This window comes from Pithys albifrons, chromosome 8 (genome assembly GCF_047495875.1).
Source record: "Pithys albifrons albifrons isolate INPA30051 chromosome 8, PitAlb_v1, whole genome shotgun sequence".
Taxonomy (NCBI): domain Eukaryota; kingdom Metazoa; phylum Chordata; class Aves; order Passeriformes; family Thamnophilidae; genus Pithys; species Pithys albifrons.
Genome location: NC_092465.1, coordinates 15,236,973 through 15,253,983, shown reverse-complemented (window position 1 = coordinate 15,253,983; position 17,011 = coordinate 15,236,973). Strand labels below are relative to the sequence as shown.

The 17,011-nt window shown below is 43.0% G+C and overlaps 1 protein-coding gene across 2 annotated transcripts in view; it reads left to right on the top strand.

Annotated features, from left to right (window-relative positions):
* MARCHF4 (membrane associated ring-CH-type finger 4) overlaps positions 1 to 7,533 on the top strand; it is a 101,434-nt gene extending 93,901 nt beyond the window's left edge. For both annotated transcript variants that reach the window (XM_071562200.1, XM_071562199.1), the window contains exon 4: positions 5,610 to 7,533. In XM_071562200.1, the coding sequence (XP_071418301.1) occupies positions 5,610 to 5,971 (362 nt within the window). In that variant the 3' untranslated portion in view covers positions 5,972 to 7,533. The remainder of the gene's footprint in view (positions 1 to 5,609) is intronic.
* Positions 7,534 to 17,011: the final 9,478 nt, after the last annotated feature.

The following is a 17,011-nucleotide window of genomic DNA, read 5'->3' as shown; positions in this document are numbered from 1 at the left end:
AGGAGCAGTCTCTGACCCATAAGCATTTCATCATCAGGAACTTGGGGAGGATGCAGGAGGTGCTAGGCAGCTGGGGAAATGCAAGCAGAGTACCTATCTTTAAATATAATATCTATCATTAAAGAAGGAAGGAACTGAGAATCAAGGAAATGAAGGGCAAATCACCTTAACTAACTCACAGAAAGATACTAGAATATTTTTTTTAGCTAACCAACTGGTAAGCATGGGAGTATAACCATATCTCATTTGGAAAGATAATTGTACTGGTGATTAAGGAGGAAACAGTTAGTTTGATATGCTGTGACTTGGGCAATGCTCTTAGTGCTTTGCCTTTAGATTCTCCTAAGTAAACCGGAGAAATGTGCTCTAGATTAAATAACTATAATGCAGGTATACAGCCAATGGAAAAACCACTTCTCAGTAGTTGTAGTGGTGTGCCGTAAACTGGAAACACATTTCCAGTAGAAATTGTTTTGGAGTCTGTTCTCTTCAATATTTTTATTAAAGGCTTAGATAATTAAATAGGAAGTGTTGTTATAAAATTCACAGATGACACCAGGATTGGAAAGGCTGCAAAAACTTTGGAGGATCAGATCAGCATTTTAAATTTGAAATGATCCTGGCAAATTGGAGGAATAAACAAGATGTAATCAAATAAAGAGAAGTGCAAACACAAGCTGAACCAGGCAGTCACACTGATGAAGACAAGAATTCTATGACATGTCAGTTTATTTCATCAGGGAATCAAAAGGCAGGTGGGTTGCACAATGCTTATTCTGCACCTCTGTGGTGTAGGGACTGCAACCTCCTGGAGAGTTCATGTGCAGAAAAAAGGAGGTGAAATGAAGAGGTTCTGGAGATGATGAACAGGAGTGAAGAAGGACATTACCTCATTCTAACCTGATCAACTCTGAGGTTCATATCTTTCCTCCCAGATCAGCTCAAGTGCAGAGTCCCATTGGTGCCATGACATTATTTGCAATTATGAAACTGCCCCTTCCGACTCCCTGGTTCACCCTCTTCCCCATTTCCTGAAGAGCACAGCTTTGCAGCCTTGAGTATCAGCCATGGGAACATTTAAGTATGTTTGGTTGTTCAAAGAACTTGTCATATTCACTGCAACTGACCTGGTCACAATGTTGAGGGATGCCAGATGTGAGGGTACCCCTTTCCCAGCCCATATTTCCTGGAAGAGATCCTTCTGACTCTCTTTTTCTGGTTTATCATTAGCCACTTTCCTTCTCTTAGGTCAAGATAAAAGGCTGCTAAGGATGGAGCAATACAATGAGATCAAGGCAAAGAGATAAGCAAGGGCTGAGCTGCTGGACCTTTGGAAACAAAAGTGGAGAAATTTGAGTTTGTCACAAAAGATTTCACAGAAAAAAGAATTCACAGAAAGGGAGGGAAGGGTTTGTGTGTGAAATGGTGTAAGTAGAGAGAAAACCTGGCAATGAAAGTGTTATCTCCCAGAAAACTTGATTTACCTTGGCCTGAGTCACCACTGCTGTGGATGCAAACATTAAGTCTTGATCACAGCTGCCATAATCTTCCCCTGACACCCAGTAATGAAAGCAACAGAAACAGGCTAAAGCATGGCAGCTGTCTGGCTGAGATGAAACTGCATTTGAAAAGGAAAACAAAAGGGTAAGGTGCTGCTGAAGATAAAAACAACAGCTAGACAGCTCAGGTGGCAGGACAGGGCCTTTTTGAGAAGGTAACTGGCTGGAAAGGACTGATTTTTCATCTAGTGTGCAATAAGACTGCCATTGCAGGGGTCATGTATCACCCACTGTCAGCAAAAGTCCTGTTTTGGTGGTTTCCTTACTGTCAAAGAGGTGAAGCAGTTACTTTCCCAAGAATTTACCTGTTTCTTTCAAGAAAATGCATGGCAGGTGTTGGAATAAGAGAAAGGTTAATTAGAGGCTGAAAGTCCTGGTGAAAAGATCACTTGGTGTCAGAGTCTGACCATGTTCAGGTCACTGCTTGTCATTTCTGGGAAACTGCAGCTCCAAAGTTGCCTTAAATTGGAGGCTCACAACTGCTCAGGTTACTCTCACAGCATGGTGGTACACCAGGTGATGCCCCCTCCCTCATCCAGAGACAAACACAGTTGTCCTTGTTACATCTGCCAGTGTTCTTCCAACAGCTCTTCTAGCCATTAGGCTGAGGACCTTTCTCTTGATCAGTTTTCTCAGAAGTCTGCTCTTCCAATGCATCTCTGTCTCATCTAATGCAAGAGATTCCAGCTTTCAACAACTTTTAGCTCGAGGAATTTTGTCGAATGCTGGTCCAGCCAGGTCTCTACATGAAAAAATGGGAATGAGAACAGTACATCATCAGTGTCCACATTCCATGGGAATTTCATTTCACTAGCACCACAAGCTGGGGATTACACGAACCAGGAAACAATCTAGACCAACAAGTTTCGTGTAAAACTTGCAGAGATTTTCCTTTCAAAGAAGATGGTTTTCAGAAAGGATCCATTGAGAGCAGATTTTGTGAAGCAGAAGAGGGTGAGATAAACTGGGAAGGAGTGGAAAAGGACCAGGACACTACCAGAATCCATCTGAAACTCTCATATAAACATTTCTGTGTTGCACAGAGATCAAGGTTCACATCAACCTGCAATCTTACACACGCACACAGAGGATTTGGCTTATGGAGTAATTGCTTCTAGCTGGACACCTCAAGTTGAATACAGTTCTCTGTGAAGGATTCCCCACTGAATTCTGGCCTTAAATTTGAAAGTTTCCCCTCTGCCAACAAGAATGATCCTTGAGGCAGGGGTGTTTTTGTTAGGGGAAACACAGAGCTGAATGTAGGAATTCCAATCCTAATTTATCTCAGACAGACAAAGTTTGTTTCGATGGGAGCATTAAGCATCCTGCAGCTTGATTTAAAGTGATAGACTCCTGCTTTCTCTTGGCATTTACTCTTGCAAATGAATCACTGTTACTTCCGACTCCCTGCCCACCCCTCCACTTGGTTCCTTCTTAATTTTACAGCTTCCTGAGCTTGACACTGGGAAATCGATAAGTAATTTAAAGCCCAGTAAATACAGATGAAAACAAGTTATTTTGTACTTTTATAAATATTTGGAAACCAAAATTATCTAAGAAAACAGGTGCTCAGTTGACTCAGCAACCCATCCATCAGCATCACACAGTTAATTGCATGAGATCATAAACATTTATAATTAGAATGCAAACAAACAAGAATTTTATAAACAGCCCTCTTGAATCAGGCTGCACATTAAATATTTGTGATAAGGTAATTAAGAATAGATTTACAATCCTGGCTCAGTGTATAATACTTTGTAGAATGAATTTGATTCTATGAAGAAAGTTCTATAACCAAAGAGAAAACATTTAATTGTGGTTCTTTTATCTCAGGCTTAAAGTGGTCTCTGAGAAACACTGGCTCTGTCACTGATCAGAGTGGAATTTTCATTCATTACAGATCAGACAGCTCATTTCAAAATACATCTAATGTCCCTTGTCATGGGCTGATCCACGTCAGGCCTGCTTCACAGCTCTGTCTCCTTGGCCAGATCTGCAGGCTTTCCCTAAGTCCTGCTTTTTATGGTTGATGCTTTGATCAGGCCACATTAGAATTCTCAACCATATTTCAAAGCAGGGGGAGAAACACACGTTTTTCTATTACGATATCATGGTGTTTGGTTATAAAAAGCCAGTACCAGTGCAGGAGTACAGCTGTGTAATCTCAATGGCCTATGGGAACAGAGGGTAGAGCTCTCTCATACTGTAGTGCCCTATGCCATTCTCTGTCCCAAAACAGTCATATCTGCTACTTAAACTATCCAACGTAATTACTCGTACAGCCAGTGAGCAGGCTCAGCACCCCATTTGAGTGAATGTGAGAGTCCCCCTGAAGCTAATCTGTGATCAAGTCAGCAGGGCTCCTCGTTATACTTAAAACCAGGGAGGCTAGAAACTCAGTCTGTACTGAAGTGGTGATTTAAACTCTCTAACATCAGATGCAGACCTTACGAAACAGGGTTGCTGCATCCCATCAGTGAGTAATGGGGAGATCAGCCCCAGGGCAAGATGACCTTCAGGTATTTTGGGTTTTGATGTAGCACAAATTTACTCCAGTAATTATCTGCCATCAGAAACTAGAACAATCTAGAAAAGGTAGGTCGTGGGTAACGCTGTAGCATTTGATTCAGTGGGAATAGCCATAAACTACTTTATTCTGTGGTGGCCATCATCTCTCCACACATTGTTGGTCAAGTCAGCCCCTTCGTTTAGGCATGATTTTGATTCTTATTTCTTGTGAGTCTTTTGTTCTTGTACTTACATGGTTGCAACAGGCAGTCAAGAGAGCAACTTTCCTAGAAATGTTTTTGATAATCTTGATCCTGGCCAAGAATGATGAAGCCATAGTCATTGAGAACAATAAAGCTATCCGTGTGCTAACTCACTCAGTCCTGCCTGCTGGTCTGGCTTTAGTTACAGGGAATACAAAGACACTTTCCTGAGAGACATATGACTGCAAAGCAAGGAGACTCAGACCCTGCTCATTCCACATAAACCTTGTTCTCTAGGGAAGCTTGTGGGATAGTGCCAGCTAACCTACATGAGATGTTGCAACTTCCTCCAGCATCAGTGGAGGAGATCACCTCTATTGCTGACACTGCTCGAACTAGTGCTTCCACAGGGTCTGGCCAGAGCCTGGCAACTTAAATAATCACAGAGTACTGTCATCATCTAAACAACTAAAATTATTTAATTCCTTATTCATCTTGCAAGGGGGGGGGGGAGGGTGGAAGGGCCTGAGTTGCTCATTCTCTTTGGAATGCAGAGACCATTGGAAGTCAGGTGTCCTGCAACGCCCTGTGATCCCCAGACATCAGTTTTGGGGTGTGCAGGTGGGCAGCAGGACACAGGCATGACATGCACACTCAGTGTCCTCAGTGTGTGAGCTCATCTACCCTTTCTGTCAAGAGTGCTGTGTTCCCGTGTGAGAGGAATGAATGATGTACAGTGAGGTGCCTGCTCTGCAGATGAGCAAAACTTTGCCTCGCATAACAAACCACTAATGGGCATAGACAGACCCTTTTTTTTGTTCAACTGCTGCCTCTGGCCTCCAGATGTGTGTCTGCTGTGGTGCTGTGTGTGTAGGGAGAGACATGGGCTGTGCACACACATGACGCTGGTGCAGCAGCCGTCACTGACACGTCAGATCCACTTACACCCCCTCCAAACACATGCCGTCAGCTCAGTGAATCATTCCTATGCAGCATGAAAAAATTAGTCCAGCGATAGATAAACCTCGGGCATTTATTGGTAAACAGATATTCTGTTGCTGTAAGAGCATAACTCACTGTGCTGCATTTATGATCCGTTTATCAGTGCCTGAGATAAAACTCTAACCCTTTTAATTCAGGGGAAAAGAATCCAGCAGAGGAGGAGCACCAGTGCTCTACCTGTCAGTAATTCAAATATGAGATTTATCACTGAGTAAACACTGGCTGAGGTAGAGCTGAGCTTAACCAGCTAGATGGGGATAGATACTGGGGTAAGTTTGTGGTTCTTTCTAAAGTTCTGTTTCTGTTTTATGTTTATTTCTTTCCCCCTTCCCTCCAGGTCTAATAATACACGAAGGGCCCTCGGTTTACCGGATTTTTAAACGGTGGCAGGCGGTCAATCAGCAGTGGAAAGTGCTGAACTATGACAAAACAAAGGACATGGAGGAGCAAAAAACAGGGACCAGGACAAATCAGCGCCCCTCCTCCCAAACCACCCACTCGTCCTCCACTGGTGGTACAGCCACTAACTCCGCTCCAGCCGACAGCGGGGCACGGGCTGCCGGCCATGCCACAGGCACCCTCTCTGACCACCACTGTGCTTATACCATCCTGCATATACTCAGCCACCTGAGGCCTCACGAACAGAGGAGTCAGTCTAGTAGTAACAGAGAGCTCGTCATGAGGGTCACAACGGTCTGAGCCAAGGAATTCAGGAGGCCTTAACATGAAGTGGAGGAGACAAAGAACTCATAAAGCAGAGGAGCATGGTGTGCCTTTTTCTTTCTCTTTCCTTTTTTTTTTGTTTGTTTTTCCTCCTCTCCTTTTCTTTTTTCAGTAACTGCACAAGATATAAGAGGCGGCACCTGGCCAGCTGAGGAAAAAGCAGGTGAAGGGAGAGCTGCACACTCATGCTAAAGAGGTTAATGTTTTCCAGCCTGTTTAAAAAAAAAAAAAAAAAAAAAGAAAAAAGTAAAAAACCATCAACACAAATCACAAAAAACCAACAAAACAAGTGCAATACAGACTACAAACTGAGTAGGCAGAGTTCTGGGGAAGCAGAGGAACAGACGGTTTAGCATGTCTTACAAATCCTGTTACCTGGAATAGGTAATGCTCTGTACACACCCCCTGTACACACACACACACCCACACACCCACACACACACACACACCCTGTACACACCCTGTACACACACACACACACACACACACACACATAGTGTGAGATTTATAAAAACATGGAAGGGAACAAAATATTTGGAGTGTTTTTATTTTCCAGACTGTGATTAACCAGGGCTACAAGTTGTTTTGTTTCATGAGTCACTGGAGCCTTGTTTGATTTACCATGGGGGTACCTGAAGTTAAATGACTGGAGATTCTTCAGTACTGATTTACAGAAGGAGAGATTGAATCATCTCACCAAGAAAATCTTAACAAAATCCAGGCATACCCAAATTTCACCAAAAATCCTCTTTTTTTGCATAACATTCCTGACAAGGGGTTTGTGAGGGTAGAACTGGGAGGGGGGAGGGCGCTCCATGACCTTTATTCGACGTATAGGCATTTTTGGCAAATTTTGTACAAACGTTCCGCAGGTGTTTCAAGCACAAGTACTGGTGTGATTCATGCCTTCATAACCCCAAATCCAGCATTGAAATCTTGCCACTCACACACATCATTTCCCATGCAGACATTCCAGGTTAATTTTTTTCCATTTTACTCCAATCACAAAAAGCTGACCCATCTTCAGTGGTGTCTGCTCCCTTACTGATTCAGACACTCATGCATTAGAGATGTACTTTTTCTTTTGTTGTCTGTATCCCTGCTGCTCGATTTGCAACAGTCTCACTCAGTCTTGTAGGCTGATCCTTTCACATCCAGTCTGTTAGTTTATTACAGAGTATATTCCATTCAATCATCCAAAAGAGAGTTACTCCGAAGAGGGAACACAGTTGCTGATTGACTGTGTAACACTTCTAATAAGTCTCCTTCTCTGGGATAGATCCTCGAAGGTACGAGTTGCTCTTCAAGAACATTCTCTTTTAATGCACAATGGCTGAATCATTTGTGGATATTAAAGGGACACTGTCAAGTACTTTTTAAATAGTTTTTAGGGTTTGGGCTTTTTTTACTCTCCATTGTTTGTAATATTCTCTTACAAGCTTGAAAATAAAATTTCTTTCCCTACCGATTTTGTCCTTTTCCATTTGGGCATGTATGGTTCTCTCCACTCACTCCATTCCTTTCATCATCCCTGTCCTTCTCCCCACCTTTCTTCTGTGACAGGAGGAAATCCATATTGCTGATTTCCTGCTGACTGTCCTCACTCTGTGGAGGGTTATGTCCCAGCTCTTGGGGACTGAGCTATTTTGCAACTGCCACAAAGGAAGCATAAAGTCAGGAACCCTAAAAATATGAAGATTAGCTAATTGAGCTCAGCAATCCTAAAACAATGAACCTGTAGTAATTAAGCCTGAACCCAGTTCCCCCCAAAATAAAGATAAGGACTTCAGCCAAACTGCATCCATTTAGCAGCAGTGCCAAGCAACATTGCACGATGGCTGCGTTCAACTGCCTCCCATCATCGTACCAGCACCTCTCACAGCTTCTATTGGAGACAGGGCAAACAGGGGCTAATAGCTCCTTTGGCACCTAGGCTGTCACAGGTCAGGTGTTTCTGGAGCGGAGAAGGTGTCAAACTTCAGCCTGAGTTTGAGCACACCAGCCATTCTTCAATGTTGAAGATGGAGGTTAGCATCTTAAGGCAAGGCCATATTTTTCACCTCAATTACTTGACAGTGTCCCTTTATATATCAGGATGCAACACAGAACAGGTACTTCTCTGGCAGAGAATATGGGAAGTGAAACACCATCCAAGAAAGCTGACTTACTGAGAACCCAGGTGAAACATGGTTTCTGGGGCCACTGCACCTTTATCTGACCAGATTTACTATCTACCAAAGAGTGCTTTTGGCAGAGAGGAGAAAGGGATGTTGATGGGCAGAGGGAAAGGGTGGGGGCAGTTCCAGTCATCTCTGAGACTAGCTACCCCCAGAAGGAAGGTGTTGCAATGAAAGGTCTCTGGAAGCAACTGCTTCTGATCCACAGTAGCAAGAGACCTGCCCAAAGCAAGCAAACACAGCAGTCTCTCACACGTATGCCTGTTCTGGAAACTGCCCTCATTCCAAGAGCTGAGTAATGATGGTGTTTTTGCAAAAGGGGAAGGACCCGCAGATAAAGGGACAACTGTCACACATGATGTTGTTCCCACTCTGCCCTCCACTCATTTAATAGGAAGAAGTCAAATTCCTTTAATTTGTCTAATGGCTAAAAGTTTATGAGGTCAGAAGCACAACTTGCTGTGAAAGAGTGATATGAGCTAGTACTCTGAGCACACAGGACTCTGCATACTCTCACTCCAGCTCTGCCACTGACTCTGTAGCCTTGGGCTGTTTGGCTCAGTCCCCCTCCATGCCAAGGGGGCATAACAATACGTACCTACCTCACAGGGATGTTGTGAGAATCCACGTTGGTAAAGGCTGTTGGAAGTGCTAAGTCTACCACCGGTAGTCACGAAGCATGTGGTGGGGGTGAGCAGCGCTGCCCTTTTGCTGGTTACAGTCTGAATCACTTGGCAGGAGTCCCATCAGCCTACTCCTGCTTGGAGATCTTCCTTGATCTGAAGCAGAGGGTGTCATCCAAGTGCCCTCTCCTCCATTGCATGACATTTTAAGCGGCCGTGAGGTGCAGGGTAGTGACAGACTCAAAGTCCTACTTGACCAGGGATTTGCTACAACGTTTTCTATATCTGTGGGGTTTGTTGGTTTGGTTTTTCCATATATTGTGCTTAGAAATAAAATTTCCACTTAGGGCTGGCGGTTTGGGGTCTATTCTGTTGCATGGCAATGTATACAAGTCTTATTGTCTGTCTTACTGTGCAAATGATCCCGCAGCCCAGTTTCAGAGATGGGTATGGTCTGAGCCTTTTCATAGTGGCATAAGACTCAAAAGCCTGTCTAGACTGTTTAATATTTAAACAACACTATGAACTTGTCAATTGTATGTGTTCTGTGCAATACAAAGCATGTCATTACCTGGCTTGATGGGCAGAGGGACTAAAGGAAGGTCAAAACTTGTTCAAAGAGCTTCATACATGTGCCAGCATGGAGCCAAAGGGCTGCCACCAGCAAAGCAAACTCGGGGAAGCCAATCGAAACTGTTTTCAGAACAGTTTACTCCAGAACAAGATACTTCTGAATTTATGAACTTCTAGGCTGCCAGCCTGAGAGAACAAGTGCAAATTTAGTGTGAGAGTTGGGGTTTTGAATTCTTTTTCTTTCCTCCTCAAAGTACTGATGGAAGAAATACTTAGGATATCTTCCTTACATAGCACAGTTCTCCCACAATATCCTGTGCCATCCCCTTCGTGCTACTATGCAGGTCTTTCAAAGGTGCAAATGTCGACAGTACAGTCCCAAGACATGAAAAATGTATTGGGGGATTCTAGCAGACAGAAGAGATGGGGCAGAGCTGTGCTGCAGAAGGCATTGCTTCTTCCCCATGTCTTTGCTCTGGTTTGGTCTGATGGGTCCCTGAAGAGACGTTCCTTGTATTTTGTTACAAAGCTGTCAGATCACCTTCCACTGACAAACAAAGCTTTCAGAGTTTGGCAGCTGTTTCTCCCAGTGGAGAAAATTCCAGGTCCTATCCCTGTGGAGACCTCTCAGTTCTTGGGCTTTGTGGTCCTCCAGCATTGTTTGGGGGTGGTCAGTGTGGAGGACTGTGTTCAGCCATCATCAGAAAACACATGTGTGTGGTCCTGCTCAGTCTTGTGATTTCTGCCAGTCCCCTGATTTTCTGTCAGCTTTGACAGTTCTTTCTGGTAATGCTTTTCTGTTTATGCTCTTCAGAGGTGTTTTCTCTGTGTCAGTTGCCAATGCTGTTCTTGCCTACTGAAACATCAGTGCTGGCCTCCAGCTTCCAAAGCTCTGCAGTTCCTGCCATCACATCCTGCCAAGTTAAAAGCCTCTTCCTCTATGCCTACAATGGATGAAGCACTTATACTAACCCAAGGGCCATCAGAGAACACAAGGACCATTAAGAGTCTGTATCAGTAAGTCCAACTCTATAACCATCAGTCAGTCCTCTTTGATATATATTTACATGGCAGGTCTCAGTTACTGCTTTTAATTGATTGCCACAGGAAAACACAATAATGCTAGCAAAACCCATGCACCCAGCTAACACTTGGTTTCCAATTTAAAATGTAAGAAATGATGGGCTGCTTTTCAAGTAAATCAGGTGTGTTCCCTGTTGTGGTTTCCCAGCAAGGTGCTGAAGAGGTCCATGTCTTACCTTACTATGATGAGTGACCTAGGGAAAGAGCAAGTCTGCAGCATAATTTTTGGTCAAGAGAAGTGTTGACTGTCCTGTTTTTACTCAGGGAGACAGGAAAACACTAGTCATGCCTGCCAGGTCCCTGACTCTTCTCAAAGCCCTTAATCTGACAGCAGTAAAACATCAGAGCCAATGTCTGTAGCAGGAGGATAATTCTGGAGACTTTCCAGTTTTGAAGACCATCCTCTGTCCATGTGTTGTGGTCAGTTGTTCAAACATCCTCTGTTTTCCTTGAGAGAAAAAGATTATTTTGACTAAGCAAAGCACTACTACTCTTCAATGTAGCAAGATGCTGCACTCTTAGCACTTCCAACCTGTGGCTTATCCACAAAGATTCCTGCACATCTCATGAGAATGCACAGTCAGAAGATCTATTCCTCTTGCTTATGTATGTCAGTCAATGCAATAAACTCCTACACTTGTTTCCCTGCTCCCCTCCCCCCGCCCCCCGAGGGGTGTAGGAGTTTATTGCACTGACCTTCACCTCTTCTTACATGTTGAAGGAGATATAGTGAAAACAGATTACTTTCCCCCATTTGACAGCAATGAACTGATGGGTCCAGGAATATTTCCCTCAATAATGCAAGTCTGACATGCAGCAGTTACTGAAGACAGTCTTTGATCTCATATCTATCATGCTGGATACAAGAAGAGCAGAATCTGACAGTTCTGTGCTGTTTACACAAACATCAAAAACTATCTTAGTTCATTATTCAAATTACCTCCAGGTCAGTGGGTGAATTTCTTTTTTGATGAAAGAATGTTTTCTCTTCAGAACTGGAATTTCAAGATAAAATATATGTAGACATACATATATATATATATATAAATGTTATTCTGAAAATATAAAGGAGAGGAAAAAAAACACTAAATAAACATGAAGGAATACTTCACTGTACTGAATAAGTTCAACAGGAGCTAGGGAGTTGCTGTGGGAAAATGCAACATGTGATTTTACTTCAAGCAAAGAGAAGACAGAAGAGGGAAATGCTTTTATGTGACTTCTGGCCTATCTTTGGTTCATGCTCGTTATTGTACAACATTTAATTAAGACAGAAGTATGTGGAAAACAGGCTCAGCTCTGGCAGTGAGAAACAGACAGAAGTCCTCTCAAACTTACCTGAGCCATACTCAAACAAGCACAATTATGCAAAAGCACAAACACCTGCCATCAAAACTGTTTGAGAAGAGATGGATTTTTGAATGGGACAAGAACTCAGACAGAAAATCTTTTCCAAGTCAGACTGTCAGCATTTTTCCCCCATTTTTTTATTATTCTACTAACAACCTTTTTTTTCCCCAAGCAACTTGAGAAAAAAAAGGAAAAGGGAAAAAAAAAAAGGAGGGGGAGAAAAAGAAGAGAAAATGAGAAAAGAAGGTTCTGATACCCAAGTCTTAAAGAATTAAATAGCAGTAGAGAAGAGGTACTAAGAGAATGTGCTCCTTTATGTTACGTTATTCGTCAAGATGTACTTTACCAAACAGAATTAGGACATCACATTCAGTTCCCTGATTGCTCAAAGAAAGCCTGAGTGATCAAGTCCGCTCGAGGAGGCTTCCTAGAGCTTAGCCTTCTACAGAAGACCACAGCTCCCATCTGGATGGGATAGCCAGTGTCAGGCTGTTTGTCTCCAGTTGCACCCTTCCATGGCAGGCTGACCACCTGTTGTTAGCAAGTCACAACTGGGCAGCATCTATCAGCTTACATAGGTTTTGATAGTAATAAACACAAAAATTGCACATGCCCACTGTGCCCTTGAAAGTGACCTGTCTCATCCTTTCATCACTCAAGTTGGTGAGAGAGCTACTCTGTTCTTTGCTATTCATCACAGGACAGCTTTCCTTTAAAATCCAGCCTGGCACTCTTCTCTGGGAGTTTTTCCACTAAATTTTACAGAGATTCTTTTTCCTGTAAGGATGAACAGACTTACACCTAACCCAAGTGTTCTTCTTTTCCAGATGGAGAGACAAAAATTGATGTTCTCTGATCAGCTGATCTCAGTACCTATGTTCTTATGACATTACATTGCCCCTCTCACTCACTACTCAATAATCTTTGCTTTCCTTTGGAAAGGGGTGATTCATTGATACTTATTAGTAAAACATCTTTCTGAGATGGGACTGTGGACAATCCTTCTACTCCTTGCTAACAGGGACACAAACCTTCAAAGCTCACATCCCTCTAGACTGATGTGGCCAGCACAACCCTTTTCCACGGAGTTTCGTTTCTTGATCCAGAAGAGCAACCACTTTCAAGCTATCAAGCTGTGGGACAATGGCATGGGGAATCTTTTGTTTCTTAGCCTCAGGGTAACTACAGTGAACGATGTACCTGAGCCAAAAACGTGGTAAGGACAGATCACTTTTAGATGGTGGTAAACCTGGGTAAGATCTGCTCTGATGACAGAGGAGCAAGAATCTTTGTCAGCAAATCAAAATGGCCTTGTCTCCCATGTTTTTGACTCATACACATCAGCACTCGTTATAAACAAACCCTTTGGAGGCAATGCAGGCCAGGCTTGGGGAAGAAATCTTCCTCATTCCAGAAGCACAACCAGCCCATAGCTATGCATCAACCCCTTCAGGACTTTTGCCCCTGAGAGGCTAAGCATAAGAACAGAGGTAGTAGGGAGGGCAAGAACACTTCCCTGGATCTTCATGCCCAGTGGACAGAGTCCTAGTAGGCTAATTTTGCATCTCTACATATGCGTCACCTTTGAAATCACTCCTAAGGACTCTTGCACTACTACAGGCTCTGCCCAGGGGAGGAAGCAGTGTCTCTGCATGGATCCCCAAGATCAGTTGCTGGGGTCCTCCTTCAAGCCTGGAAGAAATTACTGTGTTCACTGAGGGTTGAGATGAATCAATGGTGTGTCCATGCAGAAATACTCTCTTTGAGACTTCTAGAGAGATGTCTGTGAGGTTGGGAGAGAGGGGGTAGTTTTGTCCAGGGCAGGAAGAACAGGCAAGAGAAGGCTGCAATGTAATTAAAAATCAGCCACAAGGGAGGGGTTGACTAAGAGGAATGACCATGTCAACTGTGTTACTGTCCCATCATTCTCCTGAACCCAGAATGGAAACTTCCAAGTGCTCTTCATGAGCTTACGTTTATTAGAAAACTATTCCTGGGTGTTCAAGGTTGTTTTCTAATGAAAATATACATAATAAAAAATAAATGAATGACTCTTGTTAATCCTTTTCTCTCCTCTGTTAACTCTTAACACACTGTGAAACTTACCTCCTTTCTTGTTTGTTTACTGCAATAAAACCCCTTTCCTTCTGGTCACAATTCACACAGGGCCTTATACAGGAAGATTTCATCTTCTGTCTACACATCAGAGGGCAAGACTTCACATAAGGAGATTTGAAAAAATGCCATAGCTCAGCGTGCAGAGCACAGTAGCTTAGCACTTTGACCTAACATTTGTTTATGACATTAAATAGCAAAAATTGTTTAGTACATCACTTTAAGGTTCCTGTGTAGTTCCTCCCCTTTGTGCAAAAGAAAAGCTTGGGGCAACCATGGTAAGTACAGGCAAGCCCTGAAAAAGTGCTGCTATTTTCAGAGGACTCTCTCTGGTATGCTACATCCTTCCCAGGGATGATACAGAACTGCCCTCAACAGTGAACACCTCCTGTCTAAGCAGTGCTGGAGTCAGCCCTTACTCCAGGGCTTTATCTTCTACAAATTGCTGTGTGAACTCCAAGACACAGGGAATGCTCAGAGCAAGCATGCACAAAGAAAGGGAGGACGGTGGAAGTAATCACCAATGCCGTGGTTGGAATGTGATGGTAAAGACCTGGACTAGATCTGGAGCTCCTCTTCTGAATGCTGGGCACATGACAGCAAGCTGTACACCAGGACATCTTTTGAGGCTGCCCCTTGTTTCTGTAGTGCCTGCTGAATGCCTAGAGCATCACTTTTCAAGGTGCAATCAGCCACACAGCCTTCCTGGTTCAGGAGGAAAGCAGGGGCAGTGTTTCACCAGGCAAAGACAGTCACAAGAAGCTCTAACACTCTATTTATGCCGAAGGGTCACAGAACTTTTCCCGTGCTTGGACATGTGAGGATCCTGCTCAGGAGAAACAGGCAGAGTCTGTTCCCGATCCTTCTCCTGAAGCCAGATAAGTCCTTTTCTCTTTTCTTTTCTTTTTTCTTTTCTTTTTTTCTTTTTTCTTTTTTCTTTTCTTTTTTCTTTTCTTTTTTGTTTTCTTTTCTTTTTTCTTTTCTGTTTCTTTTTCCTTTTCCATTTCCTTTTCTCTTTTTCTTTTCCTTTTATTTCTTTTCCTTTTTTTTTTTTTTTGCTTTAATATAGATCCATTCAAATGAGTCCATTGAAATACACAGAGAAGGAGAAGGTAACAAATGGAGAAGATAAAATGCGCAGGACAAGGACCTGCTCAGAAAGAAATAGCTGTGCTGATCAGAAATGGAGAACAAAAAACAAGGAGAGGGGATATGACCGTGGAAGCACGGATAGAACTGGCAGAGAGAAGGAAGATATGTAGCATGAAAAGGCTGGTGGCAACTATTGATTGCTGCAGCAATAACACTGATGGTTTGGAATTAAGATGACAAGACAGGCCCTAGAGCACCCTCAGGGAAAGGAGGAAGCAGCCATGAAACATGGGCAGACTGGACTTCATCAATTCCTCTCCAACCAGCCTTTCTGTGAGTCCAGTACCAATACTGAGTCCTTCACAGTTTGCAGCCTGACAAACAACCTTCCTGTTAGATCATATCCCCTGATTAACAAAAAGCTGCATCACCCAAGCTAGGCAAGCACAAATTACTGCACACATTGCCTTACCTCTAACCCAATTATTCTTAACAAAACCTAACTCAAGGTGGCCTCCAAAGGCTAGTTTTATTCTGTGAACACAGCTACACTGTTAAAAGTCATCATGTGACCTGCACCTGCTCAGACCAGAAGTAATTTCCTACACCAGTTGAATTGTAACAGCTATAAGACAATGTGGTCTTTGCCAGCACAGTGGATTTCAGGAGAATGGGAATGCTGTAACACTGGGTTGCTCTTCAGACATGTACAGTAGTCTATAAAATAAGAAGGTTTGAGTGATAACTGCAGCCTGGATTCCCTAACACACAGACAGGAGTGTTGCCAAAATGCTGGTATCTGAGCTCAAGCTGCAAAGTTCACAGCAGAATTGCAAAAATCACGGGCTGAAGAGTAAATAACATTTTGGGCAAGGTGGTGCCAGGAAGATGTTTTCACTGCTGCAAAAATGAAACTGTTTTGCTTTATAAATAGGTGGAAATTTCAAAACCTAACCTACAATAAATGTAGGTGTAGCTGAATAAGGAATATATTTACCTGAATCTTAAAGAAAAAATAATCTGGTTTGAGAATTTCAAGCAGCAAATCAGTGTTTCGCATCCAGAAATTACTGACCACTTCTAGAGGTGGTACAACAGCTGCCTGTTCAATGGCCAGAGAATGCCAGTCCCTGAAGAAAATGGCCAACAACTGTCTGAGTTACAGTGATAAAAATACTAATGTAATATAAGTCTATCAGACAACTACTTTATTAATTTTGAATGAGAACGCCTAAGGGGCTGACATATAAACCTGACTGAAATAAGCAGGATTTTTCCTCAGGCTTGAGTGGGCACATAAGATCAGGACTGTGCCTCTTGGGGCACTTTGTGCTCCCAGCTACTCAGTACTCAATACTTTCCTGGTTTTGCAATCCAGAAGCAAAAGCACAGGAGAGCAGTTAGTAGATCAACTCTGCAAAGTCAACTGAGTCAGTCAGGATTTATAAAAATGACTATTTTTACTGCTGCCGTGAGAGACTCCCAACAAAGCAGGACTCTGAGCCAAGTTTAGTATGGGATAAGATAAAAAGTAAAGATCCTTTAATATCAGGCCGAAGGCCCACAGGAATGCATGATGATATGCACGTGCCCCCTAAGCTCTAGTTTCCATGGCTTTTATAATATGATCCCTCCAATCATTACTTTACACATCTCTTGGTCCAGCCCCCGTCCCACCCCTGTTCTATCCCCTCAGGATTTGAGTCTGGGGTCAGTGAGACCCTCCTCTTCATCATTCTCCTCTTCCTTGGCACACACAGGGCTTGGAGGTTTTCCATTGTTCTTAGACTCAAGCTTGTTGGCTTATGTTTATGTCTTGTTCTGCAGGCCTTTCTGATAGTCTTCAGCTTATTACCTTGAAAACGAGACTAAATAACTAAAAGAATTCGAGCTACTGATAAGTGGTAGGGGTTAGGATACGTAAACAATGAACTTAGGCTGTTAGAAATATTAACCTATTAAAAATCTACTTTGCTACAACTACTGTGTTCCTAAAATCTACA